At 48.6% G+C, this 25663-nt stretch overlaps 3 protein-coding genes across 13 annotated transcripts in view; all 3 read right to left on the bottom strand.

Annotated features, from left to right (window-relative positions):
* Positions 1-6438: 6438 nt before the first annotated feature.
* On the bottom strand, positions 6439-11049 carry TMEM25 (transmembrane protein 25). Of its 2 annotated transcripts, none has more exons than XM_032356329.1 (9): positions 10945-11049; positions 10343-10436; positions 9763-10074; positions 9022-9312; positions 8688-8819; positions 8358-8388; positions 8104-8204; positions 7885-7974; positions 6439-7757 (listed from the first exon to the last, which is right to left on the bottom strand). In XM_032356329.1, exons 2-9 carry the CDS (start codon positions 10410-10412, stop codon positions 7684-7686), a joined length of 1101 nt encoding a protein of 366 aa, XP_032212220.1. In that variant the 5' UTR covers positions 10413-10436; positions 10945-11049; the 3' UTR covers positions 6439-7683. The 2 variants fall into 2 exon arrangements, with proteins under 2 accessions (XP_032212220.1, XP_032212221.1); XM_032356330.1 differs by having other exon boundaries at positions 7885-7971.
* A 135-nt stretch (positions 11050-11184) lies between these two features.
* TTC36 (tetratricopeptide repeat domain 36) lies at positions 11185-14304 on the bottom strand. The gene is made up of 3 exons (XM_032356335.1): positions 14097-14304; positions 12785-12973; positions 11185-11479 (listed from the first exon to the last, which is right to left on the bottom strand). Exons 1-3 carry the CDS (start codon positions 14209-14211, stop codon positions 11217-11219), a joined length of 567 nt encoding a protein of 188 aa, XP_032212226.1. The 5' UTR covers positions 14212-14304; the 3' UTR covers positions 11185-11216.
* A 594-nt stretch (positions 14305-14898) lies between these two features.
* Positions 14899-25663, bottom strand: part of KMT2A (lysine methyltransferase 2A) — a 77184-nt gene continuing 66419 nt past the window's right edge. For all 10 annotated transcript variants that reach the window (XM_032356290.1, XM_032356285.1, XM_032356287.1 and 7 more), the window contains 5 exons: positions 21755-21929; positions 21481-21588; positions 20961-21044; positions 20418-20547; positions 14899-19909 (listed from right to left, as the gene is read on the bottom strand). In XM_032356290.1, the coding sequence (XP_032212181.1) occupies positions 19634-19909; positions 20418-20547; positions 20961-21044; positions 21481-21588; positions 21755-21929 (773 nt within the window). In that variant the 3' untranslated portion in view covers positions 14899-19633. The remainder of the gene's footprint in view (positions 19910-20417; positions 20548-20960; positions 21045-21480; positions 21589-21754; positions 21930-25663) is intronic.

The following is a 25663-nucleotide window of genomic DNA, read 5'->3' as shown; positions in this document are numbered from 1 at the left end:
AAACAGTTACAATAAACACTAATTAACTGTGAGGCTCGTCCCGTGGGTAAAATTATGTGAAAGATTAAGTGCCCCAAAATGTCATATGTAGTAATTATATTACTAAGTATAAATTTTCAACTAGGCCTCTGAAGACCGCATTTGGCCACTTTCTCCCTACCTGTAGATCCTCATTTTCCATAATCCCTCAAGGCAAACTGAAAAACCAATCTGTTTGCCAGGCTCTACCGGGGATTCAGGAAGTCCCCCTTCTAACCAAACTTCTATGCTGGCTATTTCCCCAGCCGGAAGTGTCCTCCTCCTCCTCTGCTGATGGTAGCCTCTCAACACTTCGAAATAAACAAACATTGAACATCATATTTATATCTTCACTCCTTCCTTTAACCCTATACAATGACGATGTAAGGATAATTTTTTAAAAAGATTTTATTTACTGTTTTATTTGACAGAGATCACAAGTAGGCAGAGAGAGAGAGTAAGGGAAGCAGGCTCCCTGCCAAGCAGGGAGCCCAATGCGGGGCTCAATCCCAGGACCCTGGAATCATGACCAGAGCTGAAGACAGAGGCTTTAACCCACTGAGCCACCCAGGTGCCCCAAGAATAATAATTTTGAAAAAGATACACACCAGCAAGGATAGATAATAGGAAAGGAAATGACAGGAGACTATGCAGCAACAATTTTGGAAGATGGATAAGTGGTAACTAATTTAAGGGGGTGGGGGGGTCTGAAATTTACCTACAGAGGAGAGAGACAGAGAAACTGGTAAGAAGTGAGCCATGTCACACCGCAGAACCCTATCTCTTCTGTCCCAACAGAAGATAGTCACCTTTGAACCAGGGAGGCTCTGGACATGAGAACACCAACAAGACACTATGAGGACAGCCGTAAGGGAACATATTTAAAAGAAATGGATAAAACAGAGTGAGCAATGAGACAGTCACCCTTTCCCATGCTTATTTATACCTCCAAAGCAGATTATTGGAAAAGTCCTCTCGGCAAATGGACCAGCCAAAGAGAAAAGACCTTTAGATACTGACATGGAGTCTATAAGCACATGTTCAGGTCCCCATCAGTTTCCAATCGCTTTTCTGGTTATGTCATTCTTGTGTTTGTACACCTGTTTGCAAATCTCATTTTAAACACGGATGTACAATCGGGGATCTCTGGACTTTGAAGAAAGCCAGAAAAATAAAGACTAAAACTGGCAGAACAAAGTAAATCAGAGAAACAAAGCAGCTAAGCTAAGGGGGAAAAAATTAATAATACTCATAGACCAGGGGCGCCTGGGTGGCTCAGTGGGTTAAGCCTCTGCTTTTGGCTCAGGTCATGATCTCAGGGTCCTGGGATAGAGCCTCGAATTGGGCTCTTCTCTCAGCAATGAGTCTGCTTCTCCCTCTCTCTCTGTGATCTCTTTCTTTTTCACTCTCTCTCAAATAAATAAAATTAAAAAAAAAAAAAAAGCAGAACATGATCTCAGAGTCCTGAGATCGAGTCCCTTATCAGGCTCCCTGCTCAGCAGGGAGCCTACTTCTCCCTCTCCCTCCTGCTCCCCCTGCTTGTGCTTGTTCTGTGTGCATGTCAAATAAATAAATAAAATCTTTAAAAAAGAGAGGTTTCCTTTCTCAGACGACACACCAGACTAATTTAAATCACAATCTCGCAGGTAGGATACAGGAATCCCCTTTTTTTTTTTTAAAGATTTTATTTATTTGTCAGAGAGAGAGAGAGCGCACAGGCAGACAAAATGGCAGGCAGAGGCAGAGGGAGAAGCAGGCTCCCTGCGGAGCAAGGAGCCCGATGTGGGACTCAATCCCAGGAGGCTGGGATCATGACCTGAGCCGAAGGCAGCTGCTTAACCAACTGAGCCACCCAGGCGTCCCAGGAATCCATATTTTTCCTCAGCTCTTCAGATTATTTCCATATGCAGACAAATTCGAGAACTGCTGTTACAGATTTCCATGAAATCAGGAGACCTACAAGAGGAACAATGAACACAGCAAGAAGCTATACAAAGTATAAATATTTACACACCTAATAACAGACCCTCAGAATATATAAAGCAAAAGTTGACAGAATGGAAGGAAGAAATAGTTTTATGATAATAGCTCGGAACTTCAATACCACACTATCCGGACGCCTGGGTGGTTCAGCAGGTTAAGACTCTGCCTTCAGCTCAGGTCATGATCCCAGGGTTCTGGGATCGAGTCCTGCATCAGGCTCCTTGCTTGGCAGGGAGCCTGCTTCTCTCTCTCCCTCTGCCTGCCACTCTGCCTGCTTGTGCTCTTTCTCTGTCAAATAAATAAATAAAATCCTTTAAAAAAATACCACACTGTCAATAATGGATAGAACAATGAGACAAAAGGTAAATAAGGAAACAAAGGGCTTAAACAGCAAAGTGAACCAACCAGCTCTGATGGACATGGGCAGGACAACCTGCCCAATAGCAACAGCTATTGGGACATTTTTCAGGACAGGTGATATTTTAGGCCACAAGTTAAAGTCGCAATAGATTTTAAAAGGTAAATATCATACAAAGTATCTTCCCTGACCACAATGAGATGAAGTCAGAATAACAGAAGCAAAATTGAAAAACCCACAAATCTGGGGAAATCAAAGAATACAGTATTAACCAACGAGTCAAATAGGAAATCACAAGGGAAATTAGTAAATACTTAGACACAAATGAAAATTAAAACAAAACATACCAAAACTTACAGGATATAGCAAAAGCAGTGCACGGAGGGGGAATTTGCATTTAAAGAAAAAGAACTCAAATAGGGGTGCCTGGGTGGCTCAGCTGGTTGTGCATCTGACTCTTGGTTTCAGCTCAGGTCATGATCTCGGGGTCCTGGGATTGAGCCCTATGTTGGGCTCCCTGCCCAGCAGCGAGTCTGCTTCTCCCTCTCCCTCTGTGATCTCTCTTACTTTCACTCTCTCAAATAAATGAAATATTTATTTAATTAAATTTAAAAAATTAAAGAAAAAGAGACAAAAATAACGTTTAAAAAAAATTGAAAAGCCTTAGCCAAATTGTCTTAAAAAAAAAAAAAGATTCAAATAACTAAAATCAGAAATGAATGTGGGGATAGTACTATCAATTCCACAGGAATAAAAAACAGAGGAGAACCTGGGGGGTTCCTGGGGGCTCAGTCACAGTCTGCATTTGGCTCTGGTCATGATCCCAGGGTCCTGAGATCGAGCCCCACATCGGGGGGAGTCTGGTTCTCCCTCTCCCACTCCTCCCATTTGTGTTCCCTCACTCACTCTCTCTCTGTCAAATAAATAAATAAAATCTTAAAAAATAAATAAAAAGTAGAGTACTATAAACAACTGTATGCCAACAAATTGGATAACCATTGAGTAATGTATAGAATTGTTAAATCAGTATGTTGTATGCCAGAAACTAATATACCACTCTGTGTTAATTATACTTCAATTTTTTAAAAAAGTACCTAAGGGGGGTGCCTAAGAGGGCTCAGTCAGTTAGGCATCATCTCTTTGATTTCAGCTCAGGTCATGATCTCAGGGTGTGAAGTCAAGCCCTGGTTCAGGCTCCGTGCTCAGCAGTCAGTTCTCTCCCTCTGCCCCTCCCTTCATACTTTCTCTCTCCCTCTCTCTCAAATAAACAATTAAAAATTTTTTTTAAGTACCTAAGGGGGGGGGTACCTGGGTGGCTCAAGTCAGTAATTATGAGACTTTGGATCTCAGGGTTGTTAGTTTGAACCCCACAATGGAGTAAAGTTTATTTTTATTTTTAACTTTTAAAAAAAAATTTGAGAGAGACAGAGAGAGAGAGAACACAAGCAGGGGGAGGCACAGAGGGAGAAAGAGAAGCAGGCTCCCCCCTGAGCAGGGAGCCTGATGCAGGGTTTGATCCCAGGACCCTGAGATCATGACCTGAGCTGAAGGCAGAAGCTTAATGAACTGAGCCACCCAGGTGTCCCTATATATCTTTTTTTTTTGATACATCCCAAAGGAAGATGCAGACATCAATGTACTTTACCCCTAAACACTTTGGCATGCATATAATTACCTGGAATTCAATATTTATGTTTTTGTCAGGTGAAATTTATAGTGAAATGTACAAATCAAGTTACCATTGATGACTTTTAAAAAAGTATTTTATTTATGGGGTGTCTGGGTGGCTCAGATGGTTGGGTGTCTGCCTTCAGCTCAGGTCATGGTCTCCAGGTCCTGGGATTGAGCCCCAATCTGGCTCCCTGCTCCCTTTGTCTCCCCCTCTGCTTGTACTCTCTCTCTTTCAAATGAATAAATAAAATCTTTAAAAAATATGTTTTATTTGAGAAAGAGCAAGAGAGCACTAGTGGGGATGGTGCCGTGTTGAGGCAGAGGGAGAAACAGACTCCCCACTGACCAGGGAATCCAATGTCGAACTCAATCCCAGGACCCTGGGTCAGGACCTGAACCAAAGGCAGATGTTTAACCAACTGAGCCACCCAGGTGCAACAACCATTTGATGGTTTTTAAAACTACAGCTTTATTGGGGTGCCTAGCTGGCTCAGTTGGTAGAACATGCAATTCCTGACCTCAGGGTCATGAGTTTCGAACCCCATGTTGGGGAGTGAGTACACTTTAAAAAAAAAGTACAGGGACACCTGGTGGCTCAGATGGTTGAGCCTCTGCCTTTGGCTCAGGTCATGATCTCAGGGTCCTGGGATCAAGCCCCCCATCGGGCTCTCTGCTTGGTGGGGAGGCTGCTTCTCCCTCTCCCTCTCTCAAATGGATAAAAAAAAAAATCCTGGGCGCCTGGGTGGCTCAGTGGGTTAAGCCGCTGCCTTCGGCTCAGGTCATGATCTCAGGGTCCTGGGATCGAGTCCCGCATCGGGCTCTCTGCTCAGCAGGGAGCCTGCTTCCCTCTCTCTCTGCCTGCCTCTCCGTCTACTTGTGATTTCTCTCTGTCAAAATAAAAAAATAAAAAATCTTTAAAAAAAAAAAAAAAAAATCCTAGGGGTGCCTGGGTGGCCCAGTGGTTAAGCCTCTGACTTCGGCTCAGGTCATGATCCCAGAGTCCTGGGATCAAGCCCCACATCGGACTCTCTGCTCAGCAGGGAGCCTGCTTCCCCCCCGCCCCCCGCCCCTGCCTGCCTCTCTGTCTACTTGTGACCTCTGTCTGTCAAATAAATAAAAAAAATAATTTTTTTAAATCCTAAAAAATTAAAAGATAAAATTTTAAAACAAAGTACAGCTTTATTGAGACATAATTTGTACTTCATAAAGTTCACCCTTATAGAGTGTATAGTTGGGTGCTTTCTGATCTGTTGATAAACAAGTTATCAACATTGTGCATCAATCACCACTAATTCTAGAACATTTTCATCACCCCCAAAAGAACCCCATATTCACTGGCAGCCATTCCCCATTCTTCCTTCCCTCTAGTCCCAGACAACACCAACCTATTCTGTCTCTGCAGATTTGCCCATTTTGGGCATTTCACAAAAATGGAGTCACAAATGGTCTCTTGGATTTGGCTGCTTTCATTCAGCATGTTCTCAAGGTTCGCCCAAGCTGTAATTTGATGGGCTTTGACCTGCAGAGTGAGCAGACCTTCTCCATCTGCATTTCTCAGAAAGGAGTCTTTACCTTTCATCAAACTCTCCAAGGTGTCCGGGATCGACAAAGGGACAAGGATTCTGATCTGAGGGAGAACTGGAACACTAGTTTCAAAGTCCACCCCTTTGCAAACAAATACTTGCAAGGATGGATTTGCCCAAAGAACCCACCTTTTTGCTGAAAGGTGGGAGCAGCTGAGAGGAGCACAGGGCTTGTAGCCTTGCCAAAGAACCACTAAGGAAGGGGCTCCAGGACCTCTCAAAGGAAACAGTGGACGCCCATCACCAGAGACGCACCCTGGCTTCTAAACATTCTGGGGCCACAAAGCCACTTACAGGCAAAACCAGTAGAGACTGGGGCAGTGGCCTAGGCCACTTCCATGGAGCAGACACCCTACTGAACAAGAGAGAAGCCAGAGAGCGGGGAAGAAAACCCAGAGCTATGCAAGCCAAGTCAACCTGTTGCTCAGAAAAGCATATAAATTTGTCTTCAAAAATCTCCTCTCATTTCTAGTCTTTTTTTTTCCCCCATACGATTCTCCAGAATTTATTTATTTATTTATTTATTTATTTATTTATTTATTTATTTATTTAAATCACAGCCTAGAATGAGCCTTCTGTCCCTCTAATCCTGCTCTGGCACTCCCGAAAGCAAAAAAGCCAGCCCTGCCACTGAGAACAGTGTAATTAAAGAAACAGCATTATTCATTTTTAAAAATAAAAGTTCTGGAGCAAAGTAAAATGAGACGATTCAACAGAATTGAGTAGTGGGTACACAGGTGTTTCCCCTATTTTCTGTAGGATATAAAGATTTCGTTTTAGAACCATCTATGAAGAAATGAAACAGACATGTAACATTCACTCAGCCAAGTTTATTAAATTTATTGTGTGCTCAGCACTGTCCTAGGCAGTAACATGAAAAAAAACTATAAAACAAGTTATCAACAAGGGAAAAATATACTCTGCACTATAATAATTTGCTATTTCCATGTTGCTTTCCAAAGAATTCTTACATTGTTTTGGGGTACATGGTTCCCCCCTCTTTTTCCATGTTGCCCTAAAAGCTTCTAGCTCTGTCAAATAATGTGCCACTATCAACAGCCCCTGAAGAACCAACGGTGGCACAGGAAGAGTGGGCCTCCCTGCTGATGAGGCAGTTAGGGGCTGGTCAATGGGGTCCCATGGTGGGGGTTTGTGAAAATAGGTTGAGGGCTCAGGGCACTCACAGTGAATCAGAGGAAGGCCAGACTTGGGGAAGCCACAGAGAAGGCCCTGGGGTGCTCCCTAACCCCCTACCTAGGGGATGTGCTTAAAGTGCCAACACCATAAGAAAAAGATGCATAGCTACGTGCTGCTGGGGGTGCCACTGGACTTCCTGCCTCCCTCTTTTCCTCCTGACTTGTGCTAACACCGGGCCCTGGCACCGCCAGGCTTAGGTCAATGGAGAAGTCCAGTGCCCAGTGGAGAAATGCAGAAGGTCCAAAGTATAATATACAATGCCCAAGAGGAGACGGAGACAAGAGAAGGGCAAAGAGGTATGCAGCAAAATTTGTGCTTGGCCCCTGCCCCTGGGCCAGGGGTTGGTTTCCGTGCAAAGGGCAGTTTGGTTCGATATAGCTATCAGGGTCCTAAATTTTCCCTGAGGGAACAAAGCTGCACAGCACGGGGAGGAAACTGAAGACATGCAGGGCCCTCCCTGCCCCCCCACTGGGAATGTCCTGTGCCTGCTGTACAAAGTACTATGACTACTGGTGTGTGGCCCAAAGCAGGCCCAGGCCGGCAGGGCCAGACCACACTCAGAGGCCAGACAACCGCACACACACCTGCACAAAGAGCTCCAGCTGCCGGGGTGCACGAGCCTGAAGGCCCCCCTACCTGAGGTAGAACAAGGGGCTGAGGTCCAGATGGTGGCTCTGCCAAGACACCTGTGCCCCTGAGGGTCAGATCCCAGTGACAAACGTCATGTGGATGACACAGAGGGTGCCTCAACCAGGAGGGCAAGCCAAAGCAGCAGCGGCATGACCTCTTCCCAGTGGCAATAGGGCCAGGCAGAGGTGGCCGTGGGGGGGGGGGTGCCCAGGAGCCAAGAAGGTACCCCCCATTTCGCCCCGCTCAGAGCCATATCTCATCACTGCTCACACTGGACACTCGATAGATATAGCCCAGCATGGGGAGCCGGATGAAACCTGCAGGGGCAAAGATGCCCGTGAGACGCAGTGAGCCTCACTGCCTGGAAGCTGCCCACGGAGACTCAAGAGGCCTCCGGCAGAAGCATCAGGGCTTGGGGGTGGGGGCGCGCCCATGTCCCAGTACCTCGGCTGGTGAGGAGGCCGCCAGGCTCTGGGTCCAGCAGCTCCGGCCGGCTGTTATTCGGAGCCATCTGCCGATCAACTGGCTTCCCTGCTGGGTGACACAGGGTGGATGCCCAGGATGAGTAGTGTGCCTGATAGGGCCTAACCCCTCAAGTACCAAGATCTCTCTTTGCCTCAGAAGCACCTCTGAAGGTGAAGTTAGGGCAGACAGAGGGTGTACCTCTGGAATCCGGAGTGAGGTCATTGAGCTGAAGGTTGGACGGGAGGGACATGTTCTCCCGTGGCAGCCGCACGTTGTTGAGTTTCAGGTTGTTGGAGTCACTACAGGGCAGACAGAGCCTGGGATGTGCCCTGGCTCCAGCAGGCCCAGATTCCTGCTTTGGGGCCCCTTCCAGAACTAGGGAGACCCGCGGTTTCCAGCTGTCCCCATGCTGTATCTCAGGTCAGCCCAGCCAGCCAGCCCCAGGAAGTTACCTAGAGATCAGGGATGGGCGCCGGGAGGGGCCTAGGGAGAAAGAAACCACACACTTCTTAGGAAGCCCACCCACTCGGGGCTCTGCCCCTATGCCCTTTCAGACCCAGGACCCTCAGGCAAGGGATCTCTCCTAGCTCTGGGACAGAATGGGTCCCCAGTGCCCAGGCCTGCTCTGAGTTGCATCGGGTTTTCCCCATGGACATGCCCAGGAAGACCCGTTCTGCCACTCATCACGTGCCCAGCCCCACGTGCTGCCCTTGCTGCTTCTCCCTCTCCTTCTCCCTGCTCCTCAGCCACCCTCGCCCCCCACCCCACTGCTTTGGCCCTACCTTTGGTCTTCTTCTCTTTCCTGCAGACCAGGCAGGCCACCAAGGTGCTGAACCCCACCAGGGTGCCCAGTGCAAGCCCTCCAGCCACAACGATGCCTAGCAGTGGCACTTCCACTCGGGTGGCCAGAAGCCCTGCAAGGTGTTCTCTGGTTAGGTTCCAAGTGGGCAGGGGCCCCCACCTCGGAGATGCCACAGGTACCATTCTGTCCTTGCCCAAGGTGGTCAGCATAGCCCATTCACAAGACTCACCCAGAGGGCAACAGTCTTCTCATTTTTGTACTGTGATCCTGCCCCCACCTGAGGCTGTGTTGGGCCAGTTGCTGGCAATGCTCACCCGGGGTCGGAAGCGAGGCGCTGGTGACTCCCACGTCATTGGTGGCCACCACAGAGAGGTTGTGGGCCAGGCTTCGGAGCTGCAGCTGCACAGTGTGGTTGGTCAGCCAAGGGTAGTTCTGGGCATCCAGCACCAGGAAGTCGGAGGCGTTGACAGTCACCGGCCCATCCTGGTCGATCCAGGTCACATTGGCAGGGGGGTTGGCACGCACCAGAGCAAAAAGGACAACCAGGAGGCCTGGACCCTGAGCTTCCTGGTACTTGGCCCCGACCTGGGCAATCTCGGGTTTAACTGGTGCAAAGCAGAAGCCAATATACTCTCACCACAGCCCTCAGACTCCTTGCCCTTTCTTCCCAAACCCAGAAGGGAGCCAGGAGCTTGGACCTCTTCTCAAGGGGGCACTGGGAAACAGGATGGCTGGGTCTCCCTGAGAGGCAGCATTTCACAGTGATTAACAGTAAAATCACTAAAACCAAAATATCTGGATTTGAATCCTGGCTCTGCTTACTAGCTATAGGACTGCAGACATAATACTTAACCAATCTGTGGCTCAGTTTTCTCACTTGTAAAATGGGGTTAACCAGAATAACTACCTCACAGGAATACCCTGAGGATAACGAGAGTTAATATTTGCAAAGTGCTTAAGTGTTTGTTAAGGGGTCTATCAGACCACCTGCCTGGTGGCTGCTGGGGGTCTTCAGGCAGGGAACCTCTGTCCCTGCCCACCTCAGGGGCACTCACATTGCACATTGAGGATGACAGAGGCATTGGCTGGCCGGCCACTGCCGGGGTCCTGCAAGGAGCAATTAAGCTCATGCTGGGCCCTCTGGGCAGTAACAGTGAAGGTGCTGGTGCCTCCGGAGAAGGCCTCCCCGCCCACGCTCAGCAGTCTCGAGGTGCTGGCCTCCTGCAGCTGTCCATCCAGGTACCAGGCCAATCGGGGGGTTCCAGGCCCCCCTGCCACCCGGCAGGTGAAGGCGTGCCGCTCGTTCTCCCGAAGTGCCAGCTCCGCCCGGGTCTGACCATCAATTTCTGGTGCCAATTCCCCCCAACCTGGAACACAGCAGGGGGTTCTGGGGAGAGCTGGGAGAGGGGTGGAACTGGTCTGTGACCAGCATGACATCCTGTTACAGAGGGGCAACTGACCAAGAGCGGGAGCACCTAGGTTCGCTCACGAGGAACTGGCTGGGCCGTGGGTGGGTGGGTGAAGGGAACCCAGCTCTGGTGCTCTGGGGCCTGAAGTAGGTATCCAAACCCAAGGTGAGGGGAGAGAGGGGCTTGCCCCCAGAAGGGCTTCGCCAAGGGGTGAACGGGGGTGTACCTGAGCTCAGAAGGGCTGGCAGGAGCAGCAGCGAGTGCGGAAGGGCAGCTGGGCCCAGAGGTAGTGCCATGGTCCCTCAGGCCTAGGCCCCAGGCTGCCGAGACAAGGGGGTGGGGCTCGATGTGAGCCGGTGACCGCAGGCAGGCTCGGGGATTCCTCTAGGAATTTTCTCTCCAGAAACAAAAATAAACCGTGCACCGACACACAGATGGAGACTGACCCGCAGTGGCGAAGCCAAGGACGCCCAGGCGAAGGCCGGAGCCCAGCCAGCACACACCGACGGGCGCAGAACCGGGCGCCGTCTCCCGGGGGCAAACAGGCTCCGGCCCGCAGGCGCAGAGACCGCGCGCCGCCGCGCAGCCCGTACCGGGCCGGACACTCGCACGCACACACGCGGACTCGCGGGGCGGCGCCCCTCCCCCAAAGGGGCCGTCTTCCCGGTCCGTCCCTCCCTTGCCCCTTCCCCCTGCCATCCAGCAGCCCCACGCCCGCTTCCCGCCCTCCCGGGACCAGGCGGAGGCGGGCCGGAGCAGCGGGGGTCCGGGCGGGGGCGGGTGTGGGGGGGGGAAGCGTGCGGCAGCCCCGCCCCCAGCGCGCCTCACCTGAAGCCCGCCCCGCGCTCCGCACGAGCGACTGCTCAGGTCTGCTGGGCGCCGCGGTGCGCGGCGGGACCGGGCGGTGCCAGGCGGAGCCAATCAGCGCCCGAGCCCGGCAGGCCAGCCCCGCCCCCACAGGCACCGTCCCACACCCGCCCCCGCCCTCGCCCAGTGTCCGGACCGCTGCTGACCACGGAGTCCCCTGCGGCTGGGGGGCCGGCGGCTGGACGCAGACACCAGCGAGAGTCGGGGAGAGCAAGTAGCTTTATTGGTGCGGCTCAGCGGCCGTTGCAGGGCCCGCGCAGCTGCCTCATCATGTCGGCCAGCATGCGGTTGCACAGCGCGGCGTAGGGGTTGAGCAGCACCAGCTGGCGCCGCGCGAACTTGCTGCCCAGCCGCGCCGCCCGCTCGAAGTCCCTGCGGGCGTCGTTGTCCCGGCCCTGCAGCCGCGCCAGGAGCCCGCGCTGCACGAAGCCCTGGCGTGCGGCGCGGCCCCGGCCGCCGCTCAGCGTCACGGCGCGTTCCAGGTCCTCCAGGGCGCCTGGGGGCCAGACGGGCGGGAGAGTCAGAACGGCGGCCCCGGGGATCGGCCACCTCCAGCCCGCCGGCTCTTGCTTCTCAGTATCCTTGCTCCCATCGCACCGATGCAGATTGCAGAAGGTGGCAAGACTCGCCCTGGGCTGGACAGTCTGTCTATAGTGGCAGAGCTGAGACTAAAGTCCCTACCGCCTTTCACCACCCAATACACCAAAACACGACGGGTGCTGGGACGGTTCTGAGTGGTCACTGGTTCATGAATCTAGCCCATGGTCCCACAGTAGCAGGCAGTGTATTCCACTAGTACGCTGTTGAGCATCTACCCTGTGCTTTAAAAATGTTCAAGCTGGAGGGGCGCCTGGGTGGCTCAGTGGGTTAAAGCCTCTGCCTTCGGCTCAGGTCATGATCTCAGGGTCTCTGCTCAGCGGGGAGTCTGCTCCCCGCCCCCCCCCCCCCGCCTGGCTCTCTGCCTACTTATGATCTCTGTCAAATAAATAAATAAAATCTTTTAAAAAAATGAAAAATATGGGGCGCCTGGATGTCTCAGTCAGTCGTTAAGCATCTGCCTTCGGCTCAGGTCATGATCTCAGAGTCCTGGGATTGAGTCCGACAATAGGCTCCCTGCTCGGTGGGAGGATTGCTTCTCCCTCTCCCTCTCCCCCTGCTTGTGTTCCCTCCCTCGCTGTGTCTCTCTCTGTCAAATAAATAAATCTTTAAAAAATTAAAAATACAATAAAACGCACCCCTCAAGGGTAGATACCATGCTGAACCCTCTCAACTTATTAGACACATAATTAGAGTTATGTATCTGTCCCACGGCCCTGGATTGTGAGCTTCCTGGGAAGTGGTATCACAGGGCAGTCAGAGTACAGACTCGAGCCCTGCCCTCCAGAGTTCAAATCCCAGCTCTGCTCCAGTTTCTTTGTAAAATGGAGGTTACAACAGGACACACCTTTTGGGGTTGAAGTGATAATCAACTGAGTTACTATAGCTCATGTGGAAAGTGCTGGATGCCTTGCACGTTGTGCTTGGTCTAAGCAGTCTGTCTTGTATCCTTGTTCTCAAGTGCCTTGTCCACTGCTTACAATAGTAAACTCTCATTAAATGTTTGTTAAATAAACAAATGGAATTCAATCTCTTCTGACTTTCACAATTGCCCCAAGAGATTAGCAGGGCCCATAAGGTGTGTCTTATAAGTAAGAATATAGGTTCCAGAACAGTTTAGGGATTTCCCAGCCCCATAGGGACTTCTGCTCTGGTCTGTGGACTGCAGGGACCCCTGCAGAAGCCCCGGGCCATCTCCTCTCACCTGCCACATCTCCTTGGAGGCGGCGGGCCTGGGCCCGGTTGTTGTAGGCAGAGGCCCTCTCTGGCAGCAGGCTGATGGCTTGGCCAAACCTCTCCAGGGCTGTGCTGAGGTCGCCAGCCTCCGCAGCCATCACCCCCTGCAGCTCCAGGGCCTTGGACTGCTCCAACTGTGCTTGCGGGAAAACTCCATCTGGGTGGGGGAGGGAGGCAGGAAGGACAGACAGATAGGCGGTGGAGAGCAAGAAGCCAAAACCCTCTGGGCTTTAGAAAGCTGAGGCCGGAGCTGGAGCCAACAGGGCTGGGACATCCATCCCAGCAGGAGTCGGACGCAGTGTTGTGGGCAGAGGGAGCTGAGGTCACCAAGGCTGAGAGGTAGCACTAAGTTTTAAAGGAACCTGGGAAAGGGACTTTGGTCGGCTCCTTGCCAAGAGAATGAAGCACAAACTCAGCCCAAGGTTAAATGACTTACTCAAGATCACACAGCTCCTAAATGCACAGCTTGGATTTGAACCCAGGTCTCCCTGGCTCCTTAACCTGGCCCCATTTTGTTCTACTATACTGCCTCCAACAGGAAGACCACCAAGACATACTTGGGTCAGGAAAATCATGTCCGACATATCCCTCAGCTTTTCAGACTGAAGTTTCTGTAAGACCTAGGCTTCCCTCCTTTAGAAACAAGGGTCATTCCTGATGGGGGTGGGGGGAGGGCACCTGGCTGGCTCAGGCGGTAGAGCATGTAACTCTTGATCTCAGGGTCATGAGTTCAAGCCCCATGTTGGGTATGGAGCCTACTTAAAACAAAAACAAAAACAAAAACAGAAATTCTTGGTGGGGATATAAGGCCCCATTAGAGACTGAAGGAAGGGCCGGGGAGTGGGGGAGTGGATTCACTCTGTGGAGGGATTAGATCCTTAGGCTCTTCATACTTAGGTCGGAACTATTCAACCGAGCCACCCCTGCCCTTCCATTCTGTGTGGAGTGAAATGCCCTGTTAAGACAAAGATGTGAGTTGAGCATCCCTCCAACCTCTCCCCCAGCACAGTTGAGCTTGGATTATGGGGGCAGTTAAATGGTGAGGTTAAGCTCACAGATATGAGGGCTGAAGGACAAGACAAACCACGACTTGCTTCTTTTGGTAGAGGAACTCTTGCCAAGCCTCCACCAGTGCACTACGGGTCAGCAGCCCTTTCGCACTCCAGCCTCAATCACCGTCCAGGGGTTATGGAACAAGGGGGGCCTTGTGGGACCACCATCCTCTGCCACCCCCCTGAGGCCAGCCAGTGTGGAGTGCTGTAGTCCAAGGTCTAACTCACCTTCATCTACTTCCTCCTCCACCTCCTCTCCCACGTCCAACCCAGTAAGGTCTCCAAATGGGGTGTCCGGGTTGAAGATGGCCTGCAACACTGCCTGGTCATTTGGAGTCCCCATGGTGCTCAACTCCCAAATCCCAGAAGGTGAATCAGGCTAGAGGAGGGAGGAAGAAGGGGTTGGGGCTGAGCCTGGTGGCCAGTTATCTGGAGGGCAGAGGTTCTATTTGAGGTCCGTCCCCTGTGAGGAGTGTCTTCCATTCCTTGGCTGTAGTGCAAACCCAACCTCATTTGGCTCAGGGTTAGCAACCCTCGCTTGGCAGAATATTTACAAATAGTCCTCAACTGCCTTCCCATCCCCACCCTACTGTTAGATGGAACAGAGTAAATGAATCCAATTTCTGCCTCAAGGTGGAGTGAAGCAGAGAGGGTGGTGTTCAGGTTCTCCCTTTAACATATTCCTAGACGAAATCAGTCAGGGAGGCCTCTTGATGGCCCACAGGATAATAAAAGGGGGAATATGTGGGAGGTTAAACTGCTTGTCCTCCTGACCCCTTCCTCATATTCAGGATTAATTAGGTCTTGAACACAAACCAGTGATAAGCAGGGGAAGAAGACCCTGGTAGGAGAGTCATTGTGGGGTGGGCCGGGGAGGCGAGGCAGAGTGGTTTAATGATTCCACCTTCAAAGAGAAGGCGGTGGCTAGTGCTGGGCAATCAGGCCACAGGCCACTGGCTGCTGCTCCCCCCGCCCTACCCCTTTCTCCACCCCACCCAAAGCCAAAAGAAAGCTTGATGGTGTGCAGCAATAAACTTGACATGTTTATTAATTAAACTATCACTTAAATAAAAAAAAGTGCATAGAAAATAAACATGTTTAAAAACTCCTTTTTTTTTTTTACAACTATGTACACTTTTTACTTTTACATTCAGTCTTTCGTAGAGAGCTTTCAGCATTATTATTTTTTGAACTATTAAAGTATTTTCCTTCATCCCTGTCACAGGGAGTTAACACTGATGGACTTTAGACACATTTTTTTCCTTTTTTTTTTTTCTCTTTTTCTCTAACCAGAAGCTTGGAAGAACACAAGGAAAAAAACCAAAAGATCTGTTATACATGATAAAGTTGTCAAGAAATGTCTTATTTCTAGAAAAGAAGCTTGTCATCTGTTGAGCTTTTGAAACAATTATTCAACTACCTGTATTTACTAAAGAGACTGTTAAAAGTTCAATAAAAGAAACACCACAAGTCTATTTTCTTGGTTGAAAGACAGAACTAGAGTACCTCAGAACAAGATACCAGGAAAGCACAGAACACAATTTTCCCCTAAATGCAGGTGGTAACCCCAACATTCATAACCAAAAATAGAGAAACAAGGAGTACAGGTACTGACTGGCAACATTCATGGGCAGAAAAAATCCGGGTGACACCACTTCCACGTTCCTCTCTGACCCTGGGAACGGACCGCGTTACTGTCCCTTGCGGTTTGGGTCCCCCACCAACTTCGGAGGATCCGAGGAGCGCCAGACTGATGTTTTCCTGCCACGACTAGCAACTGTAACACAATCCTTATCTATAGTGTTAAGAGAATTAAAAGCCATGGACTGAACTAGGCTTTGTTACATGGTGCATTACTATATTAGTTCCTATATATATCATATTTATATTTATTTGAAAACCAAAACAAAAAAGTTGCAAGTTTTCAGAGTGTGAGACTTGACTGGTATTCACGATTCGGCACAAAACCATCTGCTCAATAACCTTGTATTGCTTTAAAATGAAGGAAATGAAACATAAAATTACACCCAGCCCTTTGCAATGACCCGCTTTTCCTTTAAAAAGAAGAAAAAAAACAACAACAAAAAAAAGAAACACCCAAACTTGATTTCTAGTTAAAAAAAAAAAAATCCCAAATCAAACTTAAGAGTTAACATCTGATAAGGTTTTGACCTTTAGTATTTTCAGATATTTGATTGAATGTCAGTCCTTTAGAAAGATACATTCATTAAAAGATATTTTTTTGTTTTTTTGGCTTTTTTTTGTTTTTTTGTTATTTTTTTTGTTTTTTTTTCCTTAATGTTGTATGTTTTAAATCAAGGGAACTGCATGGTGCTCACTGCATTGGCCGGGGGGGCTGACAGAGGCAAGCGGGGTGGCGGACTGTATCCCGGCAAAGGAGTCTGGTTGAAAACTTCTAGAGTATAGCTGCCAGGGCTTCCCCCTTAATTCTGGTGAATGGTCTAAAAACCGGAGGGGCTGTGCTGGAGGTGGTGGACGGTAACAGAGGGAGCCAAGGGACCAAGTTCCGGCCGTAGGGTCAGCGCCATGCAGCTGTTCTGGCTACACAGTTGTCACTGGCCACCAGGAAATGCGGCCACAACAGGTTCTAGCAGCAAAGCTCTCCAGGAGCTGGCTCGCTCACGGAGAACTGACCAGGCTTGCAGCTGGGACTCCTTAGGGATTCGGGATGCCCCTTGGGGGATTCCTGGGAATGACCCACCACAGTTCCTCGGTCTGCACTTATGTGCGGAGATTCCCTTGGTCACTTTCAAAACAAACTCAGGTGTTTTGGAGACAGATATGCCGGTTTGTTTTTGTTTTTGTTTTGCCTTCTTTCCCTCTGGTAGGGAAACCTTAGTTTATTTCCCAAGTTGCTGGCAGGTATGCTGAATTTTGGCAATGGACTCAAGGCTGAGCTAGAAGAGGAATTATTCATTTCTATGGTTGACAGGGAGTGAAAAGGCAAGGCAAACCATCTGCAGCTGGCAAGAGAAGGAGAGATGTGGGTCCCTCCCCTGGCCTCAGGGTTCGGGATTGGTAGAAAGAGAATGAGGAGGGGGCTCACAGTACAGCATGGCCTAGCAGGGCAGTAACTAGGTCTATTTAGCTGAGTTTCCCCCACCCCGACTGGCCTTTGGGTCTTTCTCAAGGTGAATTCATGACCCATCAGTGCATTAATCATTTCAGTAACAAATGCAGCTTAAGGTTTTTTTCTTTAAAAAAAAAAAAAAAAAAAAAAAAAGGAATAAAAGGATTTACAAAAAAACCTCACACAGTGCAATAATAAAGGAAACCAGATACTAGTGGAACCCCTAGGGCCACTGTATCTTGTTCACGGGCAAAGGAGGAAGGGAGTCGAGGTCTGGGTAGAGTGTTTTTCCCCAGTCCCCTGCTGGCACTTCTCCATGATGACAAGGAAGTCTCTGCCATCCTGGCCACAGTGCTGGGCTCCCTGCATGACAGCAAAAACAGTGACAATGTTCCAGCAAAGCCACCAGACACAGTTCTTAAGGTCACGGAAGAACAGGAAGCCCAGGGTGGAAGGCACAGCAGAGCCATGAGTCCTGGGGCAGAGAGCGCAGGGCTGAGTCGTATTGCTTTGCTAGACTTCCATAGGAATGGGCTTCTTGTGGGAGAAAAGGGCGCCCTGCCCTCTACTGGACTGCACTGCTCTGAAACCCAGTGGCCGACAGAGGCAGAGAAGAATCTGCGTTATCGTGAGTGGTCAGACTGTGCTTCAGTTTCAACGGGCTGCCCCACGAGAGGGCACGGGGGGATCCGTGGGTTCTTTGCAGATATGAGGACTTGGTGGGCAGAGGGCAAGGGGACGAGGTGACCGATGAGGCAGATGGTGAGGAAAATGTTAGGGTGCCATTCAACTTGGTTGCTATCTCGGAAGTAGGGCAAGATGAGGAAAATGGAGTATACAGCTCTCGCCGCTCCGAGCTAGTCCCAGAAGGGAGGGAAAGAGGGCAGGGACGGAGAGGGGACACTGCTGTGCCAGGATACGACCACAGCCTTCTGAGGAGCTTCAACACGGGAAGGAGGGGAGTGGCCCAGCGGAGTAGGGTGACCTTCCTTGTCCATTTATTGTCAAAGAGCAAACCCAGGACACGTTTATGTCAACAGGGCACAAACAAGCTACACATTAAACAACAAAAAGTACACCTTCCAGGGGGAAGTTGGGCAGGAAAAACCAGACTTTGTGTGTACAGCTGAATATTTTTCTCTAACTTCATCCTATGAAAATAAAAAATTATTAAAACCCGATCTTCTTTTAAATTAGGATAATACCGCGGTTTAAAAAATAGCCTCGTCGTAAGTGCTTCTCCCTATGAAGTGCTTCTCATAGAAAAATATACAAAATATATTTACATTTATAAAACCTTAAATAGTAAACTGTAAACAGAACAGAGTAAAATCCAATGACTTAATTTAACAGGTTCAGGACACCGTCTTGGGGAAAGGAAGAGAAGAAACATTTGATGCTGTTTTGACCACATCCTAAGGAGTAATCAGGGCAGTAGTGTCATTTAATTTACTTAACCTATGGATTTTGCGCAGGTGGCAGAGGTCCCTCGATACAAGGTGGTCTAGTCCCCAAGTTTTGGGCCTTGAAATCTGATTAGTGTTCTGCCGTCAACTGGACACCGACCATTTAAAAATGAAGTCTTCTTATGTCTTAACAAGGGGAAAATAAAGTTACCATGTCCTGGGATTGGGACCCAGGGGTCATCCTGGTTGTGATACTCTGGTTGTTGCATGATTCAGATCCTATTTAAATAATCTTTTTCCTCCTCTAAAAAAATCATGCTACATATATTTCTTTAAAAAACTCTCTGTGGAGCTTTAATGAAAACTCCGTATTCTGTCTGGTTATGGCCAATGGCTCCTGTCCACTTCCCCCCTGGGCGTGCTTACAGGCTCAGGGGTTGTTCCGCAGGCATAGACGATGCCTGACAGGGAGTGTCCTTGAGCAGGCAGTCACTCCCCTCTACCACCCAGAAAGAACGGGAAAGCAGTGGGATGAAACGGGGAACGAAGAAAGTGGAGGGGGGCAGGGGAGGAATGAGAGGGACACCGCTCCTATTGTCAAGAAAGGTAATTGGCTGAGATAAGGCTCATGGGGGCAACACTCCCACTTAAAGCCCACAGGCTCCATGTTTGGTGATTCATTGGCACAACCCCAAGACTGCCTTTTGACACCAAAGGTGCTAAGAATCCTGTCTCCCAACCAGAAGTGAACTCTCAAGTGGGAGGATAGTAGGGAGAATCACCAGACCTTCTCTGTTCAACAGACGGCTACAGCCTGGGCCCGGCTGGCAAACTATCAGGTGTCCAACCAACTCTGAATCAACGGCCCCAGCTGACCCCTCGCCTATAGTGCTTGGGGAAAGGCCAAGGCGCGGATGGAAACTTCTCTCGGACGAGACACTCAGGCCCCATCTCCCCGCATGACTAACCCTCTCTAGGCTCCTTCCAGGCAAGTCTGCTGGCAACCCCATTTACCACTCTGCAACAGCACACAATCAGAGGGGCCCCGGTACAAAGCCAGGTACGGATCTTGTCTTCGAGACCCCATCTCTCTCTCCAGGACTAGGATCACATGTGTAATGCGAATACGGGACGTAAGGGAGCGCAGCCGTCACGGAGGCCCCTCAGCGGCACCCGCTCCATCCTGGATCTCCTAGCTGTGGGCACAGGCCCTCGGTGCGGCTCTGGGCGCCCCGTCCCAGCGCTCGACCCGAGGGAGGGAAGCGGCTCTAGTTGAGGAACTTCCGGCACTTCTTGGCGCCGCAGTTGCAGGGCAGCTTGTTGCTGGCGTCCTCGATGGGGAACTTGTAGTCGTAGGTGAGCTCCTCCCCCCGGTAGATCTTGCGCATGGCGAAGATGACGATGTGCTTCTGCCCGTCGATGTTGATGACCCGCGAGTAGCAGTTGGGCTCACAGGAGTGGTTGATGAAGCGCGCGGCGTTTCCGTGCATCGTGGCGTCCACCACCTCGGAGTCGTCGATGCGGAACATGTAGCAGCCGATGCCCTGCGCGGGGGGGAGAGGGAGACCTCGTCACTCGGCACAGCTCAGGCCGGACGACAGCTCCCACCCTTTCTCTGAGGGTGCCTACAGCTGCTGACGAAAACAGTTTCTTCCAGTAAAACGTCCAGACTTCTCTCAGTTTCCAAGATGCTTCCCTAGGAAATTCCTACATTACAGCGACTAGAGGTTTCTTAATGTCTCCACAGGAAAGAGAAACCTAAGACACTGCGTCATTAGGTGCTTCTGATCCTGGGATGCACTCAGACAAATCTTTCAAAGAGCAGTATCCTTACATACTAATCCTTAGGGTGGATGCTGAGCTGCTCATGGGCCCAACAATTTAAAAAATGTCGAAACATTATAAAAAAATTTAAAAAAAGGGAAAAGGAAAAAAAGTATGCTTGAATTCATAAAATATACTATTACTTTTGGGATGTGGGGATCATACTTTTAATTCCTGGCCCCTGTGTACAAATACTGTCAGAACCAGGAAAATGAAAGCGAGACTCACCTTGCTGTCATAATACTTCTCTCGCTTGTCAGTCTGGATGGAGCGGATGACGTTGCCAGCATACTCAATCACCATTTCACCTGCATCGATGTTTCTCTTACAAAAAAGACCCCGGCCGTGGATAGGAGACCTGGAAAGTAAAGATGGAAAAGAGATCAGCCATTGATTTTGCAAATCAGGTTAAACTGTGTGAATAAACCTCCTGCCCTATCAGTTCCCCAGGAAGGACAGACTCTTAGAAAGCAAAGGAAAAAAAAAATCTGGACCCACTTGATTTGAGTATATTACTTATTCTAACAAATGGCTAAGAATGAAAGATTTCTCCAATCGGGAGCCCACCAGAAGTGGCAACATTTTAATGTTTACTATGTTAAATTCCTTGTTCAATGCAAGGAGGGGCAGGATCCCAGGACATCAGGTTCCATTAATAGCAGCTAGAAAAACCTCACTTACTGAATGAAGGAGGTCACTCCATGATTTGGTCCACTTTAATTTTGGAAAACGATTAGATTTCCGTAATTCTTTCTGAAATTTTAGCCATACCTGTAGACACCAACTGCCTCCTTGGAAGTCTTTTTTAAGTGCCGGAAACGCATGGGCATTGGCAGGTCCATACTAGTTGCCCTCCTAAAGAGACAAGGTGTATTACTCATGAATTCTCTTCAGGAAATAATCAGTTTTGAGTCGTAGATCAAAGGTTTCTAGAGAATATGACCATAGTATTCCCTTTGGTCGATGCCAAGTATAATAATAAATGTCTTGTAAAATGAGGCCTATAATATACACAGTCCTTTCTGACCGTGGTAACTACGGTGGTAGGGATACGTCCAAAGCTGACAGAGTTTAGTTTAGTTAAAGAAAATAAAATCTGCATGTTATAGTTATCTGAATTTCTCCTCTCCTCTGCCAGCCAGCTATTGCTACTTTAATACAAACCACAGTTCAGTGTTCTTAAATGTGACCCGGGAAATTGTGATCCAAGTGAAACCGCATGGGGGCCTGAACAGCCAGAGCAGAGGGAAGCAAAGAGGGTTCCTAACGACCCCCTCCACTCAAGACTTACCGAGCTGACTTCAGCTGTACCTCCTCCTCTTCCTCATCATTGGGGTTGTATTCAGGAGGCTGCCGGTGTTTGGAAGCCAAGAAGTTAAACATGTCAAATGCTGACTTCCTGGAGCCAAAAGATTGAAGCACGCTTTAATAGAAAGGCTTTGAACAGAAGCAGCGAAGGACAGCTTTGACCCTGGAAATCTCAAAGGTGACGTGGGGAAAATGACTGTGTCATCAGATAATACAATCGGGACCCAAAGCTGCTTAGGAAAGAGAATGGAACTTGCCTCAGGTGAACTTCAGCCCTGGCTGAGCCATGAGGGTTCAGGGGGGGTTCGTTGGCCTCCTCTGGTTTGTGGAAACGGAATTTGTAATTCCTACAGTGCTTGGCACCAGAGAGCTGCTCAATCAGGAACACAACTGCATCATGAAGAATACCCAGCATCCTCAAACCATTAACACCTGTGGGACAGAAGGCACCAGGGTAGCCATCGTGCAGCCAACAGGAAACGGCCTGGTACAAAGAAACGCCTGGGCGAGAGAAGAACTCTGCCAGAGGCTGCTCATGGGGAACCGCATTACTGTGTGGCCAAGAATCAGCGGCAGTGAACCATTAAGGTGACATGGACACAGGGCTATCAATATGGAAAATGTTCATGGTAGACTGAAAAACAGCCACAACACCGAACTATTTTCTATGTTCTGTACGTACACAGACAGGCTATACGTATTATTTAATTTCATGGTCACAATGCCCATGTGAGTCAAGAATACCAGCTTCGTTTTCAGGTCAGTCAACTGAGGCTCAGAGAATTTAAATACCACACCCAAGGTCACACAGCTGGTGTGACAAGGTTTGAACCTTGGGCTCTGGAGCCCCAGTCATGATCCCATTTTCATTTATAGGTTAATGGGGTATCTGGGCTCTGTAACTTCATACTCACATAGGTACCTCACTAAAATTGAAAAGAATGGTTAGTAATAACCCCCAGCAAAGAACTCTCTTTTGTGCTGTTACAGTGAATGTGTGGAAAATTCACTCGATAGATGCTGTGTTTTACTCAGTCTCATGCTATTAACGATCATTTCCAATTCTTTTTTATTTTCTATTTATTTATTTATTTTTAAAGATTTATTTATTTGTCAGAGAGAGAGAGAGTGAGCACAGGCAGACAGAGTGGCAGGCAGAGGCAGGGGGAGAAGCTGATGTGGGACTCGATCCCAGGACACTGGGATCATGACCTGAGCTGAAGGCAGCTGCTTAACCAACTGAGCCACCCAGGTGTCCCTCTTTTTTATTTTCTAAAAATACATTTATGTAAGTTGCTGGCAGAGATGATGACAGGCTTTCTGAAATGACTGGCTTCTTTCATTAAAGGGATGCGGCATCCCAACAACTGCCAGCCCACTTTGACACTAGAAATAGCAATGTTCGGGGTGCCTGGCTGGCTCAGTGAGTATGGCAAGACTTTACTTATTTGAGAGAGAGCACGCGAGCAAGGGGGAAGGGAAGAAGGAGAAGTAGACTCTCTGCTGAGCAGGGAGCCCGATGCAGGGGTTGATCCCAGGACCCTGGGACCGTGACCTGAGCCGAAGGCAGAGGCTTTAACCCACTGAGACACCCAGGTGCCCCTGAAGGCAGACGTTTAACTGACTGAGCCACCTAGGCACCCATCAGGTTCATTTAAAAAAATTTTTTTTGATTTGCCTATAGGATGACACAACAGGTTTATTATTTAATTAATCCTCAGCACAAATTCTGGAGGTCACATTTATATATTTCTTTTTATTTTTATTTATTTAAAATTTTTTTTTACTTATTTATTTAACAAACAGACACAGCGAGAGAGGGAAAGAAAGCAGGAGGAGTGGGAGAGCGTGAAGCAGGCTTCCCACCAAGCAGGGAGCCCAATGCAAGGCTCGATCCCTGGACCCTGGGATCCAGGGAGCTTAAGGCAGACGCTTGATGACTGAGCCACCCAGGTGCCCCTATATATTTCTTTTTAGATAAGGAGACTGAGACTCAGAGAAGTCAATTAGCTTGCAGTCAATGTAATATTGATCACAAAGGGCAGAAATGTAGCTTGTACTGTTTTTTCTAACTCCAGAGCTCATGGTTTCTTACCACTATTCCATGGGGCAGTAAAGGACATGGATAAATCAAAGAAATTTCTGTCCTGTTGGCAAAAACAAAGGGCTGGCTCCTTAGGGTGAGGCTGAGAACACGGAGTTCAGGACACTGGCTTACTCTAGTGGCTGGACTTTACACCAATTATCAGTAATCAGTTCAAAGTGACGACTGGGAAAGGCCATGTATGACTATCCTTTCTCAGGGTGCCTGGGTGGCTCAGTCGGTTAAGCATCTGCCTTTGGCTCAGGTCATGATCCTAGGGGCCTGGGATCGAGCCCTGCATTGGGATCTCCGCTCAATAGGGAGTCTGCTTCTCCTCCTGCTTGCACTCTCTCTGTCAAATAAATAAAATCTAAAAAACAAAACAAAACAAAACCCAAAAACCAAAAAAAACCCCAGATTATACTTTCTTGTCCCCTAAATATCTCCCTTACCAATCTTTAAAAAAAAAAAAAACAGGGCGCCTGGGTGGCTCAGTGGGTTAAGCCGCTGCCTTCGGCTCAGGTCATGATCTCAGGGTCCTGGGATCGAGTCCCGCGTCGGGCTCTCTGCTTAGCAGGGAGCCTGCTTCCCTCTCTCTCTCTCTGCCTGCCTCTCCATCTACTTGTGATTTCCCTCTGTCAAATAAATAAATAAAATCTTTAAAAAAAAAAAAAAAAAAAAAAAAAAAAAAAAAACAAACAAAAAAACTATCCAAAGTTAAAAGGCAGTCCTTTTCATCTCTCTGATTAATATCCAGAATATATATAGAGAACTTCTTAAACTCACCCATAACAACAAAAACAACAAAGCCTGATTAAGAAACAGGCAAAGGCCCTGAACAGGTATTTTTCCAAAAATGATCTATGAATGATGAGTAAGCACATGGAAAGACACTCAACATCATAAATCATTAGGGAAATGTAAATTAAAATTATAATGAGATACCATCTCACACCCATTTGGAGAGCTTCTATCAAAAAGGCAGGGGATGTGGAGAAATCGGAACCCTTAGCACTGCTGGGGTGCACTGCACCATGTGACATGGTGCAACCACCGTGGGAAACGGTATGGCAGTTCTCAAAAATCTAAAAATGGAATTACTATTTCCAAAAAAAAAAAAAAAAAAAAAAAAGGAATTATTGCATGATCGAGCAATTCTACTTCTGGGTATCTGCTCCCCCAGAAATGGAAAGCAGGGTCTTGAAGAGATATCCACACTCACATTCACACAGGAGAATTATTCACAATAGCTAAAATGTGGAAGCAACCCTGGTACTCACTGCTGGACCAATCAATAAACAAACTGTGGCCTATAATACAATGGGACATTATTCAGCCTTAAAAAGGAAGGAAATTTTGCAAAATGCTACAACATGAATGAACCTGGAGGAAATTATGCTAAGTGAGATGAGCCAGTCCACTTACATAATTCCACTTGCATGAGGTACTGAAAGTAATCAAAATCACAGAGACAGAAAGAATAAAGGTGGTTGCCAGGGGCTGGAGAAAATGGGGAATATTGAGTTTCAGTTTTACAAGAGAAAAAAAGAGTTATGGGATGGATGGATGGTTGGTTGCTCAGCAACGTAAATGCATTTAACACCACTGAACTGTACAGTTAAAAATGGTTAGGATGGGGCGCCTGGGTGGCTCAGTGGGTTAAAGTCTCTGCCTTCTGCTCAAGTCATGATTCCCAGATCCTGGGATCTAGCCCCGCATCAGGTTCTCTGCTCAGTGGGGAGCCTGCTTTCCCCTCTCTCTCTGCCTGCCTCTCTGCCTACTTGTGATCTCTGTCTGTCAAATAAATAAACAAAATCTTTAAAAAAAAAAAAATTAATCTGTTTAGGAAAAAAATAAATAAATAAAGTCCCAATGCAGTATTACAGCAGATAGGAAACCTGAAAGCATTACGCTAAAGAATCCAGACACAAAAAGCCCTATGTTGTGTGATTCTGTATAAATCCCTAGAGACACAAAGTAATTTAATGGTGGCCAGGCACTGGGGTTGAGGCACGACTGCTAATGAGTGGGGTTTCTTGCAGGTATGATGAAAATGTTCTGGATTATACAGTAGTGATGGTTG

The sequence above is a fragment of the Mustela erminea genome, chromosome 9 (assembly GCF_009829155.1).
Source record: "Mustela erminea isolate mMusErm1 chromosome 9, mMusErm1.Pri, whole genome shotgun sequence".
Taxonomy (NCBI): Eukaryota; Metazoa; Chordata; class Mammalia; order Carnivora; family Mustelidae; genus Mustela; species Mustela erminea.
Note: the sequence above shows the minus strand (reverse complement) of the source record. Positions and strands in the feature narration are given on the sequence as shown.